General features: G+C 43.4%; 1 protein-coding gene and 1 long non-coding RNA gene across 4 annotated transcripts in view; one reads left to right on the top strand and one right to left on the bottom strand.

Moving 5' to 3' along the window:
- LOC141076507 (mitotic spindle assembly checkpoint protein MAD1-like) overlaps positions 1-2,626 on the top strand; it is a 620,485-nt gene extending 617,859 nt beyond the window's left edge. For both annotated transcript variants that reach the window (XM_073563984.1, XM_073563988.1), the window contains one exon: positions 2,226-2,626. In XM_073563984.1, the coding sequence (XP_073420085.1) occupies positions 2,226-2,384 (159 nt within the window). In that variant the 3' untranslated portion in view covers positions 2,385-2,626. The remainder of the gene's footprint in view (positions 1-2,225) is intronic.
- The window catches only part of LOC141076508 (uncharacterized), a 158,715-nt gene that overhangs the window by 84,555 nt on the left and 52,334 nt on the right, over positions 1-21,826 (bottom strand). The gene's annotated exons all lie outside the window — the stretch shown is intronic.

Genomic DNA, 21,826 nt, shown 5'->3' with positions numbered 1-21,826 from the left:
GGGGTTTCCACTGTTTGGGCACATCAGGTGGTCTCCAAATGCAGCATGGCGTCTGATCTAAATTCCAGCCAATTCTGCGTTGAAAAAGTCAAATGGTGCTCCTTCCCTTCCAAGCTGTGCTATGCGCCCAAACAGTGTTTTACCCCCTCATATGGGGTATCAGCCTACTCAGGAAAAATTTGAAAAACAAGGGGTCCAATTTCTCCTGTTACCCTTAGGAAAATAAAAAATTGGGGGCAAAAATATCATTTTTGTGGAAAAAAAATATTTTTTTATTTTCACGCCCGGGCGTTATAAACTTCTGTGAAGCACTTGGGGGTTCAAAGTGCTCACCACACATCTAGATAAGTTCCTTAGGGGGTCTAGTTTCCAAAATGGGTTCGTTTGTGGGGGGTTTCCGCTGTTTAGGTACATCAGGGGCTCTCCAAAGGCAACATGACACCTGCAGACCATTCCATCAAAGTCTGCATTCCAAAACGTCACTACTTTCCTTCCGAGCCCCGACGTGTGCCCATACAGTAGTTTTCTCCCACATATGGAGTATCAGCGTACTCAGGACAAATTGGACAACAACTTTTGGGGTCCAATTTCTCCTGTTACCCTTGGAAAAATAAAAAAAAAATTGGTGACTAAAAGATCGTTTGTGGAAAAAATACGATTTTTTTTATTTTCACGCCCGGGCGTTATAAACTTCTGTGAAGCACTGGGGGGGTTCAAAGTGCTCACCACACATCTAGATAAGTTCCTTGGGGGGTCTAGTTTCCAAAATGGTGTCATTTGTGGGGGATTCCACTGTTTTGGTACATCAGGGGCTTTCCAAACGCGACATGGTGTCCGATCTCAATTCCAGCCAAAAACGTCAAATGGTGCTGCTTCCCTTCCGAGCTCTGCCATGCGCCCAAATAGTGGTTTACCCCCACATGTGGGGTATCAGCGTACTCAGGACAAATTGCACAATAACTTTTATGATCCTGTTACCCCTGGGAAAATAAAAATTGGGGGTGAAAAGATCATTTTTGTGGAAAAAAATATGATTTTTTAATTGTACCGCTGTACGTTATAAACTTCTGTGAAGCCCTTGTGGGTTCAAAGTTCTCACCACATATATAAATAAGTTCCTTGGGGGGTCTAGTTTTCAAAATGGGGTCACTTGTTGGGGGTTTCCACTGTTTAGGTACATCAGGGGCTCTCCAAACGAGACATGGCGTCCGATCTGAATTCCAGCCAATCTTGCATTGAAAAAGTCAAACGGCGCTCCTTCCATTCTGAGCTCTGCCATGCGCCGAAATCCCCCCCATATATCAGGTATCAGCGTACTCAGGACAAATTGCACAATAACTTGTCCAATTTCTCCTGTTACCCTTGGTAAAATAAAAAAAATTGAACCTGAAGTATTTTTTTTGTGAAAAAAAGTTAAATGTTCATTTTTTTTTTAAATATTCAAAAAAATTCCTGTGACGCACCTGAAGGGTTAATAAACTTCTTGAATGTGGTTTTGAGCACCTTGAGGGGTGCAGTTTTTAGAATGGTGTCACTTTTGGGTATTTTCTATCATATAGACCCCTCAAAGTGGCTTCAAATGTGATGTGGTCTGTAAAAATAAAATGGTGTTGCAAAAATGAGAAATCGCTGGTCAACATAACTTCCTAACAAAAAAAATTTTTGGTTCCAAAATTGTGCTGATGTAAAGTAAACATGTGGGAAATGTTACTTAAGTTTTTTGTGTGCCGTATCTCTGTGATTTAAGGGCATAAAAATTCAAAGTTGGAAAATTGCGAAATTTTAAACATTTTCGCCAAATTTCCATTTTTTTCACAAATAAACGCAAGTTATATGAATGAAATTTTACCACTATCATGAAGTACAATATGTGACGAGAAAACAAAGTCAGAATCACCGGGATCCATGGAAGCGTTTTAGAGTTATTACCTCATAAAGGGACAGTGGACAGAATTGTAAAAATTGGCCCGGGAGTTAACGTGCAAACCACCCTTGGTAGTGAAGGGGTTAAAGTCATATCTATAGTAAGACCATGCATTAACAACAAACTGTAGTTCCATCGACCCTTGAATGTTGATGCACTAACACAGGATGGCATTTTTTGTTTTTGCTATACCCAATGCTATAGGTAGCTACAAACAAATATATATATATATATATATATGTATATATCTGGGATATATATATGAAATCAATTTAACCTTTTTGTTTAATTTTTTTCATAGTCGACAAGTCCATCCGGAGGAAAGCTGCAACTATTGGATACAGGTTTCTCAAGGACCTTGAAGGACTTCATTGATCTCCACCTGCATCACCAGAACAGTATCCCAGCCTTTCTGAGCGCAGTCACCCTTGACCTCTTCAGTCGTCAAACTTTTGCCTAAAAGAAGACTTCTCAAAGCTGTCCCTTACCACTCGTAGATGACTGTTGTCCTCAAACACACGGGAAAAATAGCACAGCTTCCACACAACACTTGGCATTTCACAAAGATGTAATGGATGAGGGGATTGCTCTTTGGGTGGTATACCATAAATTTTGATATTGACAGGGTTTCTCTTGTATTTTTGTGTAATTTACTTTTCCAAGGTCATATAATACTTTTGTATTAAAAAAAATTGGATGGGGGGTTGGTATTTTTTTTCCAATAGAGTATGTTTGCCATTTAGTTTGGAGGTAGACAATAACTGGGGACACGAGAAGTCCATTGAATTGACTTACGGTACTGTCACACTTAGCGAAGCACCAGCGATCCCGACCAGTGATATGATGCGGTCAGGATCACTGGTGCATCGCTAAGTGGTCGCTAGTGAGCTGCCACACAGGCAGATCTCACCAGCGACATCGCAGGGGACGGGGGTCGCTACTTACCTGTCAGACGAGGCGATCCTGACGTCCTCCCGCCCGCGTCCACGCGTCGCTCGTCTCCACAGCAGGAAGCTGACGACGAGAAACGGTCCAGGATGTTCTTGCGCGATCAGCGGTACGTATCAGACGTAGCGATAATCGCTAGCAATATCGCTATAACGTCACAAAAATCAGTGATGTTATAGCGATATTGCTAGCGATATCGCTTAGGGTGACAGGCCCTTTATAGGGTGTAGGCAAATAAAGTTTCTATTTGAACCCCTTTTCCTTTGTTTTTCTACTAGCTCTACTATAAGGCCATGTTCACATGTTCTCTGTAAGCCTAAACAAAGAGTGGGAGACGTGTTTCTATCACACTCTTCCTCTGATTGTTCCTCTCCTGGTTTTGGCTTACAAATACTGATGTAAAATACTGACCAAATACTGATCGTGGCCTAATTGTGACCATAGACTATTTTTTTGTTGGCAGATCCCAGACAGAAATGAAAATGAAATTCTGCCCCTTAATTGAATGATCGTACATTACATTATTAATTAACTATTCATATCCACGTATGTCACGTTAGAAGCTTTGACATTGCCAGTGGAAGACTTTCCGACTTGGCTGGTGTGGACTTTGTAAAGTCAAAGACTGGTCCCTCCGGTATGGAATAGACTTCATTTGACTGTAGCCTTTCACAGCATCAATAATTGAAAAGGTTATCGCGCACCCATTCATTATGGCATTTCAGCTGTATTTTATATTACCGAAGGCACATATACAACAGCTTGACTTCTTATCATGGTATTTCAATGTCACGTCGAGAAATTTGACCCGCTGACTCCTTCCCTTTAGTGTCGGCCGATAATGATGATTATTAAACTATCTATTCATCATTTCAGTTCTTTTGCCGTATTATTGAGCTGTTATGTCTGTTTTTAACCAATAAAAACAATTTTCTATTATAACAATGGTCTTTATTAAGTTGTTTTTTTTTTTTTTTAAAGGGGTACATCAGAAAAAATGCTATTTATAACTTATGACTTAAGTCTACAACAGCTGGGTTTCAACAAGGGACCATGGTGTTACCACGGCATACCAGGTAATACAGGACAATCGGTAACGTCTGTCTCTGGTGATCTGTAACATAGAAGGGGGTTACTTCTTGAGTCCCTGTGGTGGTCTAGAGCTGACAAGGAGGTTATAATTAGAGATGAGCGAATATTTCGATTTTCGGTTCAGATTACAATCGTCGAGTTTGCAATATTCGCCGAACATAGCCAAACGCCATTCAGGACAATCGGAGGCAAAAACAAAAGCTAGCACAACACCTTAAAACGGCCCCAAATGCTACCAAAACACAATAAATGAGGGGCAGACACCAGGAAAGTGGCCCTAATTCACCCACAGTACAGATTGCTGCAGTGCCATGCTACAATCAGCCAGGCATCTTTCAATTGAACGTCACAGTAAGACGAGGTGGGTGAGTGATCGGTGTAAGGACCCTTTGCTGGGAGCCCTGATGCCACATGCAACAGCTCAACCTGCTTTCATACTCAGCCACACTCAAGTGGCACAAATATCATATATGTTTCGGAGATTACTATCCTTAGATTTTTCTGATAATGGTAAATGGGTAGTTGACTCCAAGGAAGAGGAAGCCTGACAGCCTAGGAGTCCTACTGCTACAGGCAACACGCATGAAGGAGACCCAACCAAGAGGCATCAATTGCAATAAAGTAGAATTAGTATAGCGGGGACCGACATCTCTTCCACTACAGCCAACCCATATAGAGACTGTAACGGGCAAGGTGGTGGAATCACTGTTCCAAATCCCTCTGAAAGCCTGGAAGGGTCGTAAGTAGGTGGTCTACTAAATTCCTACTTGGACTAGTGGCAGCAGGCGAAAGCTGCGACCCAAGGAGGTACTAAGAGGTGGCACCAGGTGCTCCTCCGTGGCTGACCTACAGAATGTTGCAGCTCACCCCCCTACAACAGGTAAGCTGCCAAGGCTCAAAGGAGGGATGAAAAATGCAGGCAGGCACTGTTGGGACTCTGGAACCACAGGTGCAGATGGGACCGTCTGAGGAACGGATAAGCACTGGCAGGTGCGGGCTGGACCGGGTATTAGACAGAAGAGCACAGACAGGTAAGAGAGGATGGGTACAGGGTAGACCGGCAGACCTGGGGAACCTGACAACTAGCAAACTAACAACATAACTCAGGCACCTCCATATTGGAGGAGAAGCCTTAAATAGAAGGTGTCGCCCAGCTATAGGTTGGGAATACTTAGGTTGATGCGGGCGGTCCCTTTAAGAGGGAGAGAGGGAGCACGCGTGTGCGCCCTCTAAGTATAGTTCCTGGTCCTACAACTGAACCATGGTGGACACCGACACATGGGGGTGAGATGAGGTGGTCATGTGTGAGTGGGAGACACAATGTCCTGTCTGGTACGAGGAGAGCCAACAAAAGGCCAAGTCTGTAGTAAGAGGGAATGGTTCACTCTGTGAGACAGATGCCAGGAGGAGGACAAACTTGCGTCGCTTTCATTTGGTAGTTAGTAGGTTGTTGGTGACTTTAGTCAGGGCAGTTTCAGTGGAATGGTGCGGTCTGAAGCCAGATTGTAAGTGGTCAAAGAGGAAGCAAGAGGAGAGGTGGGAGGAACGTTCAAAATGGATGTGTTGTTCCAGTAGTTGGGAGGCATTGGGGAGAAATGATATGGGGCAATAAATAGACACAGAAGATGGGTCAAGGGTATACTTTTTGAGGATGGGTGTGATCAAGGTATGTTTCAATCAGGATGGAAGACACAAGTTTGGAATGAGGTGGGACGTTATTGTGTGAAGTTCACAGGTGGTGAGGCAAAGTATTCAGCTGAGATGAGAGGGAGGGGGAACTGGTTGACGCAAGAAAGAATTGAAAATACTGAATAGTCGTTTAGGGTTGCGAGACAGGTATGAATGACATGAGGGCTGAGAAGTCGATATGTATGTATATGTTGCAGCAGTCAGAATTTGCGCAGCATTTTTACAACTTCTGTTACTGGATGGGCAACTCCGCTCCCTTTCTTTGGCAGCCGTACAACGGTGCTCTTTGTAGATGAGGGCCAGAAAGAACATGTGCTCCAGTATATGGCAAGCGCTGCATCAAGTGGCCTCTGCTCCTCTTCCTCCACCTTAACATCACACACAATCTGAGCATGCGCCGCCCCAGCAGTCATTTTACCGGAGGCCATGGCATCGCAGTAATGGCTATGCGGGGCACTCTGGGCTTTCACAAAATGCCGGTGGAGCCCCCCACACCAGAGCATTGCAGCAGCGCACATCGGAACACCCACTCATCCCAGTCTGCAGCAACGTGCCACTCTTGCCTCCTCCAGCAGCGACCCTGAGACCCCACTTCACTGCAGCCACCACCCCCGGTAAGCAATAAGACACATGGATTATAAGAAGCCCCACCATTTTATTAAAAAAAAAGTTTTCTTCCTATTTTTCTACTCAAAATTAGGGGTGCGTCTTATAATCCATAAAATAAGGTGTATGTATGTGTATATATATATATATATATATATATATATATATATATATATATATATATATATAAACGGACTTTGATCAGGAAACGCGATAGGCTGCCTTAAACAGATGTTTTTAGGGAGCACCTAAAAATGTCTAAGTTGTGGTTATACTCCTAATTTCATGGGGGACAAAGGGTAAGAGGTGAGTCATCTAGGTAGGAGATTGAACTTAATCGGACAAAGTCCAGATCAGGGGTGTACTGTCTTTGTGTGTCTCAGAGTTTGAAAGTTGTGAGAGGCCACGAAAATTGGCTAGAGATAGTAGCTGGGATGCAGTTGGGGAGGTGGAGCTGTTGAAGTCTCCCAGGATAAGGGTTGCCAATTTTGAGGACATTAAGTATGGCCACAACGCATAAAAGTGGTCAAGGAAGTGGGCGGGTGAGCTTGGGGGCTGATATATGACTGCTACTCTGAGGGAGAGGGGATGGAACGCCCTGATGGTGTGAACCTCAAAAGAAGAATGGTGTCCAATCAGCCTGTATTTATTTATTGAGTTAAAAAACACTGGATAACTAAAACTACTAGACAACAGGGGTTGGAGAACTAAACCACTACACACCAGGGGATGGAGAACTAAAGCAGTAGACACCACAGTGTCACTAGACACCAATAATTGGAATCCCCAGGGCTTGTGGAACAAACCTCTATATGTAACAGTTCCTGCAGTGCTTCTGCTTTCTCCACCTGCGCCCTCAACTTCTGCCATAATTGAACACATGTTCCAACACTGCAGAGAGAATCCCTCCGCCACATCCATACTGTGCAGCCAGGGCTCACCGTAATCTGGCAGTGTTTAATAATATGCCTTGAAGATTGCAGTCATACAGATCAACAGTTGTGGACAGCTATCCATGCCGATTTTGAACAATGGCTATCTACACTCAACCTGGAGCCAGGGAAGGCAGTGTGCGATAATGATGCAAACCTGGTGGTGGCCCTACGCTGGGCCAACCTTACACATGGTGCCTTGCATGGCTGGCATTCTGAACCTGATGGTACAGTAATTCCTTCGACACTGTCCCAGACTGGATACACTGCTGCAGAAACCACTGTTGTGCTGACTTCCACCATTCCACTTAAGGTTGTATAGAGATCTTTCGGACTACCGGTTAACCGGTTGATATGCAATATGACTACTGTGGAATTAAACTCTGCACATGTTGCAGTGACTGTGGCAGCAGCGCTGAGACCTGGTTCAGGATGACATTCATAGCCTGACACAACGGACAAGCTGCAATTCACACTTGCGTACTGGATACAGATGAAAGACTTCTGCACCCTTCTGTATGTTTTCTTAATGGTTACTAAAATGGTTAGCGGTGATGATGCCGTTATCAGCATCCCTATTACTGTCATCTACATGCTTGAACACACTTTAAGGGTATGTGCACACGTTGCGGATTGGCCAAAACGCTTGCGGATTTCATGCGGAATTGATGCAGATTACTTGTGGATTTATTGCGGATTGTTATGCTTTTTTTTGATGTGCGGATTTTCCCTACTCAATGTATAGTGAATGGATGCAGAAACGCTGCGTTTCCGCACAAAGAATTGACATGCTGCGGAAAAAAATCACAGCAAATCCGAGCGAGTTTTTCCACAGCATGCGCACAGTAATTCTCAAATTCCCATTGACTATCATTGGTACTGTACTACACTGCAAACTTGATGCAATTCTGCGCGTCAAAAACACTGCGGAAACGCATCAAAATCCGCAACGTGTGCACACAGCCTAAATAGCGTGGGTGAGAAGCTGGTGGTGGTGGTCCTGGGGGAAGAGGAGGAAGCAGACGAGGTTACCTTTAGGGTTAACAATATCTATAAGTTCAGGTCTATCATCTCACAGATGTTTGCCATGGGAGGAACAAATGGAGAAGGACCATGAAAAGGACGAGAAGGAAGAGGTGATGGACACGCAACAGCTAGGAGATAAAGATGATAATGATTTCCTCTATGTTGTCCGTGGCTGTCAGGATGGGACGGAGGAAGAAAGCTTGAGTGTTATCCCGCCACTAACACACTATGGAGTTGGACCTCAGGAAAGAGACTGACCCACGAGCAACTTCTTGCAGCACTATCTGCAACATGAATGTTACCGTTATAGTTATGATTCCAAATAGTGCTGACTACTGGGTTGCCAGTGTGTTCTATCCACAATACAAAAGTAAATTTTGCCTGTTGCTTCCCACCCTGGAAAGGGACGCGCCAATGCTGCAGTATCAAAGCATGCTGGAAGACAATTTTGACAGTGGTTTTCCCCAACACAGCAGTGAGGCACATAGTTTGAATCACAGTGATAACCTTAAAACCACAGAAATGCTCAGTTGTCAATGCAAAAACATTAGCAGTCTTTCAGCGCTGTAGTCCTGTGTTACTACTCCACCAAGGACAGCATCTGCAAAGAGTTTATGTTCTACCCATATTTACGAGGGTTTACGTCCAGTAATTATTTTTCTACCCACACTACAAAAACATACAGATAGCAAATTTAGTTTGTGAGTCCCAAAGATGACAGTGCCAGTAATGTCTGTAAAGCGAATGTTGACTCACTGGCGCTATGTAAGTGATAAAAAAAAACCAAAATTGAAAGTGATGCTCAGCCACACATATCAGTTTCGTAGATTACTATTGTCAGAAAAATGTAAGGATAGTAACATGGGTAGTTGACTCAAAGACAGTGGAGGACTGCTGGTATCGTAGGCCTACTGCTTCAGACAACACACATGAAGGAGATCCAACGCGGAATCTACACATTTACAAAAATTTATTTGCACACACCAGCAAAGTGACAGCAATTTCACCACAGTAGAAATAGTCTAATAGGGACCGACAGGTCTTCCACTACACCCAACCCAGCAGATGGACACCCAAGCAAGACTGTTCACATTTCCTCAAATTAGTGCTAACATCTCCAGCAGCAGCTGGCACATAAGCCCCACTAAAGATATCAGAGACTGCAATTACGCAAGAACAATGCAGAACACTACAAAACTACAACATCCAGTAACAGAAGTTGTCTTTGGATAGGACGTCACGTTAGTGGTTCACTAGTGCTTTCAGAAACATTAACACCTACCCCACATACACCTCGAACACCATGAAATCGCTTTTTCCCAGTCATGTTGCTCAGATAGTGTGCTAGGAGCACACTATTAGCAACTAAAAATAGATTTTTTACTCTGCACAACCTCTGCACACAGCTGAATTTCAGCAGCACAAAAATTAGGTGAAATATGGCGTGATTAATCACGTTACTCACAGAAGAAAGAATTGTGTCAGTGTCGATGAGGCCTATATGACAAAGAAGATCTGCCCCCCAAAATTTCAAAGTGAGATGTCCCCTACTGTATGACATAACAGATTTTTTTTGGGGTGTGGATGAGGCCTGTATAACATTGACTAGATGCTACAAACAATTTCTAAGTGAGATGTATCCTACTGCATTACGTTAGTAACAGAATAATTTTTTGGGGCCTGTCGATAAGGCCTGTATAACACTGACTAGGAGCTACAAACCATTTCAAAGTGACATGTCCCCTACTGTATTACGTTAGCAAAGTTACAGAATACATTTTTTTTTTTTTGGGGGGGGAGGGGGGAATCTGCCGATAAGGCCTGTATAACATTGACTAGATGCTACAAACAATTTCTAAGTGAGACGTACCCTACTGCATTACGTTAGTAACAGAATAATTTTTTTGGGCCTGCCGATAAGACCTGTATAACATTGACTAGATGCTACAAACAATTTCAAAGTGTCATGTCCCCTACTGAATTACGTTAGTAACAGAAGAATTTTGGGGGGCCCGTCGATGAGGACTGTATAACATTGACTAGATGCTTAAAACAATTTCAAACTGAGATCTCCTCTTCTTTATTCGGTTAGTACCATAAAATAACTTTTTTTTAGTGTGGATGAGGCCTACATCTAGAAGATTGTCTGAGGAGCTGGAACGCCTTCTTTCCTACAGTTGCTGCTGGTAAGGTGCAGGTTTGCTGGAAAAATATGGCCGACATGTAGTTACATGTACTAATCAGGAAAAGAGACATGACGGCGGCGGGAATGGGAACGTACAACAGGATCAATAACAGGGCTGCTATGGGAAGTACGAGATCCAGGATCCAGCCTACGATTACTCATTTAGCCAACGCCAATGTCCAGAGATGCACATAATCTAGAAGATAGGCTCAATACAATTTCAAACTCAGATCTCGGCTCACGTTTGCAAAAAAAAATTAAATTAAATTTAATGTGCAACAGCTCTGCACACACAAGAATTTCAATGCCACTAGATGAAAAGGTTGGATTTAGCGGGCTGTATCACGTTTATCAATAGAAAAAAATAAATATTTTAATGTGCTTGACGTCTGCAGACAGCTTCATGTCACCGCCACAAAATGACAACGTGGAATATGGCAGGCTGTATCATATTCAGCAACTGAAAATATTATAATTTTTTTTTAATGCGCATTAGGACTGCAGACAGCTTCATGTCACCGCCACAACATGACAACGTGGGATACGGCGGACTGTATCACATTCAGCAACAGAAAAAATTATAGCTACACTATCTGATTGGTATACAACCACCTAGCTAACAAGCTAAAATCTGGGATACAGCAGGCTTTTTCACATTTAGCTAGTGAAAAAATATTAATTAGAATGCTATACTCGGGCATGGAGCACAATAGAAGCAGTGCACAACACACTTGTAGGACATGTGCCCTGCTGGCTTTGTCTGTGGACCTCAGTAATGGCCACAAAAAAGTGCTGGAAGGTAAATGTAACATCCACACTGGACACTAGTTAGCTACACTATCTGACTGATATACAACCGCCTAACTAACTAGCTAAAATCTTGCTAACAGTGCCAGCGTCAGGAGCAGGCTCTCTGCGCTGTTACAGTGTCAAAATGGCGCTAAAACAAAATACCCGCTATTTATATGGAGAGGGACATGTGATTTCAGCAGCCAATGACACAAGCCGTTGCGTCAGGACATTGTGGGTGTTTCCTGTGCCCTGACTGGCTGGCTGCAATGTGCACACAAAGTTAGGGGGGAAAAAAGACTGTTTACAAGAGCGCCGCGCCTCTGAGTTCTGCAAACCCCCCGCGCCTCATCAAACTTGTGCCAAACGCTCATGACACACCTTATCGTTGCTAAAGTGCTGAAAAAACTTTAGTGGCAACGCAAATATTTACCCGCACTTTTACCAAATATTAACGATTTTTTCAAAACTTATAAAATTTTGCTTGCGCTTCCGATTACGAATTCGAATGTGCTATATTCGTACTGAATTTATGTTTGGCGATCATTTTCCGAATAAATTCGCTCATCACTAGTTATAATCAACATCTCTAGTCCTGTTATGCCGAGAAAGAGTTCAAGGCACCAGTCCTGGTGGTCTAGGACTGTCAAGAGATTACTATTATTCACATTCCTAATGCTCCAGGGCAAAGAAGAGGGTTAATGCTGAAATACCTAGTGTTAAAGTGCAAAGAAGCGTCAATGCCAGTATTCCGTCTAGGGAAGAAAAAGGGTTAATGCCCAACCCAGGTAATCTGGGACAGTACAGAGAGGGAATAGAGAGTACCGAGAAGTCAACAGTTCAGTCTATGATAAGGAGAAGCGTTTCATGATTAATCTGTCAAATCTATAGAATGAGAGATTAGGAAATCTGTTCAGATTATGTAGGAGCAAGGCAAGATGGGAAGAGAGGGAAATGAAATTCCAGCACCCATTGTGCTGGCAGAATGGAAGTGAAGAAGAGCCATCCAGTGAAAGCGTTTATTTGCAATTTATAGAGCATGAGAATCGGAACAGTTCCTGGACTGCGGATCAGATGGGTTGTTACCAATATCTGGTGAGAATTTCATGACAACAGCAGCTTTAGAAATATATTTACTTAGAAAATTGATGAGATCTAGTGATGAGTGAACGTGCTGGTGTTATCTGAGTGTCTGGCCGTCTTCTGTGTGATGTGCTGCTGCGCAGGTCTAATGGCAGGATTTTATCTTCCTTAGAAGCTGCATTTGAACGGGACTGTGTTGGCGGGTGGCAGCCAGGCCAGCATGCAGCGGTCTAGCAGAGCTTTAATTAGTGACCCCTCGGCCTGTGCATGGCACACTGCCCTCTTGCAGGGCAATGACCAGAACGTGTGTCCTCGTCCCAGCGGCTGCTCCTGTCACATTCTTCTTCTGTTATTCATTCCTCGCCTCCCATGGCTATCAGATAAAAATGACTCTCCAGCGAAAAAAAAGACACCATGTTTAAAGCCGTCCATGCACATTTGACTGTTGCCTAATATCGACAGGTTCATCAGACACTCTAATATGAGTTTATGGAGGATTCCGCTAATTGTTGGGGTAGATGTCCATCCGCCATGACTGATTCTGCACTGCAGGATCGCGGTGTTCTGTTGGAGATTAGCCACCACCAGACATGTCTGTCAACAGTTTTCTTTTAGAGAACACCGGAGATCTTGCGTAAAGGAGCGCACCAGTGTATGGGAGAGACGGTCGTCAGCCGACCAATCACCTGACGCATCATTTGGGCAATAGCCATCTACTGTAAGGCTGCAGTCACACATCCATGCGTTACCGTCCTAGAGAAACTGTCCAGTTTTTCTCCTGCGTCGTCGTCTTTGCATCCATTTTATTTAACGATCTGCAGTTTTATTTATCCACTGACTCTTAACGTATCCATTAAAAATGGAGGAAACGCGTATGGCTCTGTGAAGTACAAAGTCTGCACCCGCGTCATCATTGCTGTTTCTTTTTCGGATTTCCATAGACTGTAATGGCCAAGTCTGATCAGCAACATCGTATCAGAATAGGACATTCTTTGAGTCTCAAGGATCTGTGATTTTAAGGGATGTGGGAATCCATTTTACTCTCTGAATCCAAATGCGGTCTGAAAAAAAAAAAGTATGCTTACTCAAACCATGTACAGTCCACACTTCGAAGGCAAGAGGATAAAATCCAGACGTTAGACCTGCACAGCATGGCAGGCCACACAGAAGACCGCCAAACCGGGCGCTTAAGTATATTAAAAAATGTCTTCATATATTTAGCAATCAATTCTTAAAAAGTCATGGAAACCGAGCTTGGCACATCTGTCACAATGGACCTCACGGCGCTACTCCACGCCTCATCGTGTTCCCTCCTCTCAGAATTATACATAACTTTATATATCCTGCACGGTAATTTCAGGATTATAGAGAGAATGGTGCACAAATATATCTGAAAGAAAAGGGAAATTCAGAATTAAAGGTTTAATTACTTTCCAGTCTAAAGCTTCAGTGTGTGATGCATGGCCGCCATTCACTGGCGGGAGAGAGGGGTCTGATTCGCAAGCATTAAGGACTACTACAGTACGTGCCAGCCTCATCATTCACAGTGATCCACGGGCTGACGTAAGAGTCACTCTCCTTGCCAGGCTCCACAGTGGCCGGACTCACACACTTCCATTCTCTCCCACTGTGCAAGAAAGGATAAATTATATAATTAATACCTTTATAATGAAGCCCCCTATCTATGACTTACAGATTCAGGTCTATGGCGGAGATGCAAAGTGGACTTATTCCCTGATGGCCCGTGCTCACAAGCAGAAAGCCCTGGGGAAGCTTTAATGCAATTAATACTGCCACAAATGACTTCTAAGAGGACCAATGCCAAATCAACCTCAAGCTCCTGGGATATCGGATCGTTTGACTTTTACATGTCTGATTGATATTTTATACAAATGTCTAAATCTTATCACCATCATGAATGTACTTCTGACAATGCAGCCACCACCGGGCTACAGTGTACGACCAAAAGGATTGGGACACATGTCTTAGGCTGGGTTCACATTACGTTATAGCAGTCCGTTAACGCTGCCATTCAGCCCAATTGCCGGGCGCATTGTGACGCATGCCGTAAAGTGGCACGCGTTCACGATGTGCCGTCATTCAGTGACGGAGCCTCGGACGCGGGCTGCAGCGTCTGAGGCTCCGTCACCGCTAGTGCAGATGGAGCATCTGCGCTAGCGGTAGAGCATAACACATATCGCATTCTGCTATAGCTTAATGCAGACCGTCAACGCTATGCATTGTATGGGCGGTGTTAACCCAATGTGTACCTAGCTTTAGTCCTAAAGAGAAAGCAATGGAATGAAACTGAAAGGGAGAAGATACAGATTAGGTATTAGAAAACAACTTTTGACAGTTAGAGTGATCAATGAGTGGGACAGGCTCCCATGAGAGGTGGTGAGTTTTCCTTCAATGGAAGTCTTCAAACAGAGGCTGGACAGGATGACCCCGGAGGTTTCCTACTCTATCATTCTATGAAACGGTCACCAGATGTCATATCAACTAAAACTATCACCTTATTCAGCGCCAGTGCTGCATTTAATATATGTTTATATACCCCCCAAAAACCTTTTTGAAGTCCTCCCTTGCTGTATGGAAATCCTCTCGGACTGATTGGAGAAGGGATGTGTAGGCTTGGCTTCTGGCCTGACTGTTGCTCGCCATCCTCCATAGAATGACGTTGACGATGCCTCCTGCATCAGGCGAAATTTTGCACCTGTGCAGAGAAATCATGGCTCATGCCTGCGCACTATGCTTTGACCTACTACAGATAGATGTGAACACATAAGAGCACATGAGCCTACACACGTCTTTAGCACATGTGACGGTTGCCAGCACATGTGCACTTATTCTTTTTTGCTCTGCCTGCAGTGGGGCAAAGCATAGTGAGCAGGTGCAAGAATTTGCCCAGCAATATGGATGACGCAGAGGCATCATCCACATCAATCAAACAAGGAGGATGGCAAGCAGCAGCCAGGAGCGATGGAGAGACCAGAAGTCACATCCATTAGCCCAGACAAAGGAGGATTACCATACAGCGTGACAGAGTTTGAAAAGGTTTCGGGAGGCATACAGTGGGAGGCAGGGGGCTATATACACATTTATGGAATGCAGCATAGGCGCTGGTTAAGGTTATAATTGATATATGACAAAACTGGTGACAGGTTCATAGAATGTTAGAGTAACCAGTGAATTCAGGATCTTCATTCAATCTCATTGCCTCGGGGTATAACATCCACCAACTTGAAATGTAGTCTCATAATAGGAGTCACCAAGGTCACGATTTCCCCCATCACCTATGAGTGACATTATTGAGAAGTGGAAGGAACCACAGCAACTCAGCCATGAAGTGGAGACCCCGTAAAGTTACACAGTGGGGTCACCCATAGCTTAAGGAGCACAGGGCATTAAAAGTCACCACCATCAGCACAAAACTGTGACCCCTTACGGAAGCATCATGGACGAGCAGTTGCATGCAGCCTTACATCACCAAGTACAATTCCAAGTGTTGGATGGAGTGGTGTTAAGCTGTCACCACTGGACTCCTGGAGCACAGGAAGCGTGTTCTGTGCAGTGACGGATCACACTTCTCTATCTGGTATCTGATGGATGAGTCTGGGTTTGGCAAATGACAAGAGACTGTTACTTTCCTGACTTCATTGTGCTAAGTGCAAAGTTTGGTGAAGGAGAAATAATGCTATGTGGGTATTTTTCAGGGGTCCAGTCTCAGCCCCTTAGTTCCATTGAAAGGAAATCTTAATGCTTCAGAACAAAAAACCTATTGGACGATTGTATCTTCTAATTTTGTGGGAACAGATTGGAGTTGGCCCTTTTCTGGTTCAGCATGACTGTGCCCAATGAACAAAGCAAGGTCCATAAAGACATGGCCGGGTGAGTGGTGTGGAAGAACTTGAACGGATACACAGAGCCTTGACATTAACCCCATCCAACACCTTTGGGATGGATCCTAGAACCAGTCGCTGGCCTCACAAAGAATCAAAATTTCCACAGTCACCTCCAAAATCTTGTAGAAGAGTGAAAGCTTCTATACCTACAAAGGGGACGACTCCTACTAATGCTGACGGACATAGACTGGGATGTCATAAAAGAACCTGTAGGTGTAATATGGAGGGACACATACTTATGTCCACACAGTGTATATATAGCTCTGGCAAAAATTAAGAGACCACTGCAAAATGTTCAGTTTGTCTGATTTTTCTCTTTATAGGTATATTTTTGAGTAAAATGTAAATTGCTCTTTTATTCTATAAACTACTGACATGTCTCCGACTTTCCAAGCACTAAATTTTGTATTTATTTTCAGAAAATGAGAAATGGTCAAAATAACAAAAAAATGCAGTGCTTGCAGACCTCAAATAATGCTAAGAAAACAACTTCATAAAAATTTAGAAACAACAATACTAATGTTTTAACTCAGGAAGAGTTCTGAAAGCAATATTTTGTGGAATAACCATGATTGTTAATCACACCTTTCATACGTCTTGGCTGCTTTCCACCAGTCTCTCACACTGCTTTTGGGTGACCTTATGCCTCTCCTGGTACAAAATGTAAGCAGTTCTTCTTTATTTGATGGCTTGTGACTATCCATCTTCCTTCCAGAGGTTTTCAGTGGGGTTCGTCTGGAGATTGGGCTGCCCATGACACAGATTTGATGTGGTGGTCCTTCATCCACACATTGATTGACCTAGTTGTGTGGTATGGGGCACTGTCCTGCTCAAAAAAAACAGTCCTCAGAGTTGGGGAACATTGCCTGAGGAGAAGGAATCAGCTGTGTTTCCAGGATAACCTTGTATGCGGCTTGATTCATACGTCCTTCGCAAAGATTAACCTGCCCAATTCCAGCCTTGCTGAAGCATCCCCAGATCATCACCGATCCTCCACCAAATTTCACGGTGGGTGCAAGACACTGTGGCTTGTACGCCTCTCTAGAACTCCGTCTTATCTTTAGATGACAAGGTGTTGGGCAAAGCTGAAAAGTAGACTCGTCAGAGAAGATTACCTTACTCCAGTCCTCTATGGTCCAATCCTTATGGTCTTTGGCAAACTTCAGCCTGGCTCTCCTTTGCTTCTCATTGATGAAAGGCTTTTTTCTAGCTTTACATGACTTGAGCCCTGCCTCTAGGAGCCTGTTACGAATGGCTCTTGCAGTGCACTTCACCCCAGCTGCCATTTGCCATTCCTTTTGTAGGTCACTTGATGTCATCCTGCGGTTGCTGAGTGACATTCTAATAAGATGACGGTCATCGCGGTCAGTGGAGGGTCGTTTTCGCACTCTGCCGGTCTGTAGCTTTGTTGTCTCCAATGTCTTCTGCTTGACCTTGTTGTAATGGACTGCAGTCTTAGAAATTTTAAGGATGGAGGCAACATGACGCTCACTGTATCCCACTGCTAGCAAAGCCAGAATTGAGCTCTTCTTTTCCTCACTCAAGACTTTTCTTTTCAACTCCTTTTGGCATGGTTAAAAGGTATTTTTTCATTCCTATTATTTTTGGGATATTATGAGCACTTGTTTTGCCATCCAGCTTGTCCTATTGCAAGAGGATTGTGAACACCACAGCAGGGTTTTTTCATACTTTCCTTCGTTAAATAAGATTTGGTTCAGGTGATCACCTAAATCAGAAGCACATTAAGTAGAATGAGGTGTACTCTGGTTGGAATTCAACTGGCACTGGAATGGAATGGCTGGCAGACATGGAGAGAAGCTGATTGTTATAAAACTGTGCAGTGGTCTCTTACTTTTTGCCAGAGATGTACACGTCAACACTAATGTCACTTGCACCACCTTGTAAAAAAAACGTATTACAGGGCATATGATACATGTACTGTATTATTATATAATTGCCTGTATAACCAATTATATCAAGTCAAAAGGAAACCTATAATAATCTACCAGGTCTATCTATTTGCCAAGGATTTTTTTTTTCCTCTGACGGATTTAGCAAAAATTCACTAATCCCATTGCAGTTTGAAATTCTCTTTCTTTGCGATCTGTAAGAAATTCACTACAGGCATCAACTAATCACAAACAACAACTACCTGAGATCCCTGTGCATTTCTCAAAAAGGATAATTCATTTATAGAAGACCCACATCGCTGTTTTTGATATAATGAAGTCACACTTTAGGAGAGTTTTTGTCGTATTTGTCAACGAAGATATGCGCATTTGTATTGTTTCCATTATAGGGAACACGCTAAGACGCAGTGTCGGACTGGTGTACCGAAGGCCCACCGGTAACTGACTTTGTGGGCCCACTGTTCTGCAAATATCATATTATCATCATTCACAGATTCACCTATCAGTCTATATAATAAACCGAGTTGTTTGTTAAAAGAATGATGACATGCTGCTTTTGTCTGTACATAGCCAATCAAGTGTATTGTGCCAATTGCTGTTCATACAGGAGATGTGGGGGCCCACCGGGTGATTCTCCAGTTCACCTGTGGGCCAGTCCAAGTCTTCATACAGGCGATAATCAGAAGCCCCTTTTTCTAAAAATGCCCTGAGACTCTGAAATGATGGACAGGATGTATATACAACATTATCTATACTGAGTGCTCTAGAGAAAAAGCTCAGACAAAGGACTGATGTTTCTGCAGTGCCTGCCTATTGTTAGCAGGCATATCCCCCCATCTAATAATTTGCATAAAAAAAATCTTTATGTCAAGCATATATTAAGTCTTGTATCATATATAGATGCAGAGTAACAGTCAGATTTATATTCCAGAGCTGCACTTTAAAGGGGTTTTCAACTACTTTGATACTGATGATCTAACCTTATTATATGTCATTAATATCAATCTGAGGAGGTCCGAAACCGCCAAGGATCAGCTGTTACCATCACACTGTGCTTGGGGACAGAAGAGAACAGCTCCATACACTGTGTAATGGCCACTTTCATTCACCACAGATCAGCTCCTATTCACTTGTTCCATCTCCGAACACTGTTTACATCCGGTTGACACCAGCTGTTCAGTTGGGGTGAAAGGTGTTGGACCGCTACCGATCCGATATTGATATAGGTCATCAATAGAGCAACCTCTCCAAAATTCTGCTTCAGTGGGAGTGAGCCTGATGTAATATTGATGACCTATTAATATTCCTAAGGGCATTTCTGATTTCCTCCACAAATGTTGATCTCCCAAAAATATCTCATACCCCATAGTCAGGAGGAAACTACAGCTCCAAATTCATGATGTTGGTGGCATACAAATTCAACCACAAAGATCACCTATATTCGAGGTGTTTTTTTTTTCTTATCGCCATTTCCCATCTTGTTTTGGATAATTTACGAGTTGGGGACCTCAGTTTGTTTTTCAATAAAATACATAAGGACGGGCTGATGGTTAGAATTCAGTTACCAAGGAGATAAAGAAACAGGTCCTAACGCATTTTGAGGCCCATCAGTATTTGGTCTTAGTGTTGCTATGGCAACATATGAAAAATCTACCAAACGGTCTGTCTAGTGCACTAGAAGCCAAATGAGGTCAAAACATTTAATTCAGAGGAATGGAGTTGGCTTTCTGTACGTTACTGTGTCTCCCTCAGAATACACCCCGGTAATGCACAGTATTGACTTTTAAGAATCCTGTATTATATCATAAGATTTGGAGACAATCTTATACCGGACGGCTAGATTCTACCTTCTTAATTGAGAGGGTTCTTGGAGACATTAAAGGGGTTGACGAGGCTTGGGACTAGATTGCCGAATTGCGACAGCGTGCATTGTACGAGCTGTCACAATTCCCTGGCAGTCCCGGTGCGTCCCATTAGATGTACCTGCAAGCTACCGAATTGCGACACCATGCAATGTACGAGCTGTCACAATTCACTGGTATTCCCAAAGCTTCCCATTATATGTGACTGCAAACTACCGAATCGTGACAGCGTGCATTGTACGAGCTGTCATAATTCACTGGCAGTCCCGGTGCGTCCCATTATATGTGACTGCAAACTACCGAATCGTGACAGCGTGCATTGTACGAGCTGTCATAATTCACTGGCAGTCCCGGTGCGTCCCATTATATTTGACTGCGAACTACCGAATCACGACAGCGTGCAATGTACGAGCTGTCATAATTCACTGGCAGTCCCGGTGCGTCACATTATATGTGACTGCAAAATACCGAATCGTGACAGCGTGCATTGTACGAGCTGTCATAATTCACTGGCCGTCCCGGTGCGTCCCATTATATGTGACTGCAAACTACCGAATCATGACAGTGTGCAATGTACGAGCTGTCATAATTCACTGGCAGTCTCGGTGTGTCCCATTATATTTGACTGCAAACTACCGAATCGCGACAGCGTGCAATGTACGAGCTGTCATAATTCACTGGCAGTCCCGGTGCGTCACATTATATGTGACTGCAAACTACCGAATCGTGACAGCGTGCATTGTACGAGCTGTCATAATTCACTGGCAGTCCCGGTGCGTCCCATTATATTTGACTGCAAACTACCGAATCGCGACAGCGTGCAATGTTCGAGCTGTCACAATACACTGGCAGTCCCGGTGCGTCCCATTATATTTGACTGCAAACTACCGAATCGTGACAGCGTGCAATGTTCGAGTTGTCACAATTCACTGGTAGTCCTGGTGCGGCCCATTATACGTTACTGCAGCTGTATAGTATAAGACAGACCATCAATGTTGACAAGTAAAATCCCCTGATGATCAAGACTAAAAATATTTATATAGCCACAGCCATGTGGTCAGTTTCTCCTACTGCCTTGCATGATAGGCTGTCAAAGTCAAAGTCCTAGAGAGCTCCTTTAAGGTGAATCTGTCACCAGGTTTCACAATACAAACTGCATTAATTATTAAATAAATACATTTTCTTAGACCGAATAAGGCTAGTGTACTGACTGAACAATCCATGTCAGAATGGCTGTATGAATCCTGATATTAAACTGAAGTTATAAGTTCAGGTAAACAGTGAGAAAGATCAAGAGTCCAAGTGTATTTAGTCTCCATCCACCCAGCCTCACTATTGCAGCTTCTACTGAGCCGTGTTAGATCTCAGCAGGGAGGAAGGACCCTGTGGAGCCGTCAATCAGGCTAGTGGGCAGAAATTAAGTTAACATTTCATAAAGGATTGCACAGCCACTCTGACCTCCAAAGGTAAGTGCAGCAACCTCATCAGGTCTAAGAAATCTATGTGATAATGCATACATGTTGCATTGTGAAATGTGTTGATAGATTCGATAAAACTAAAAGAATACAGTTTCCAGCTTTATATGTATTGAAAGTACAAGATACAGCTGGTTGATTAGAAAAAGACATTGGAAGACAATTAATAAAAGTTTTCATACAGTGCCCAAAAAATATTAACTATCTTGGGGTTTCACGTCACATTCTCCCTCTCTGAAAAGCCTTAATATACCCAATGTGACGTAATGTCATTATAGTATGCAAGCTAGCTCTTCTCCAGAACAAGGAAAACTGTCTTTTCACTGCCCCTATTGGAGACAGCTGCCCTACATGTATAAGTCAAGGATCAACTTAACAAGATTTGCATTGACTTAAGGCC

Source organism: Dendrobates tinctorius, unplaced genomic scaffold, assembly GCF_039654945.1.
Source record: "Dendrobates tinctorius isolate UK_male_01 unplaced genomic scaffold, ASM3965494v1 ptg000420l, whole genome shotgun sequence".
Classification (NCBI taxonomy): Eukaryota; Metazoa; Chordata; class Amphibia; order Anura; family Dendrobatidae; genus Dendrobates; species Dendrobates tinctorius.
This window is presented reverse-complemented; position numbering and strand designations above follow the sequence as displayed.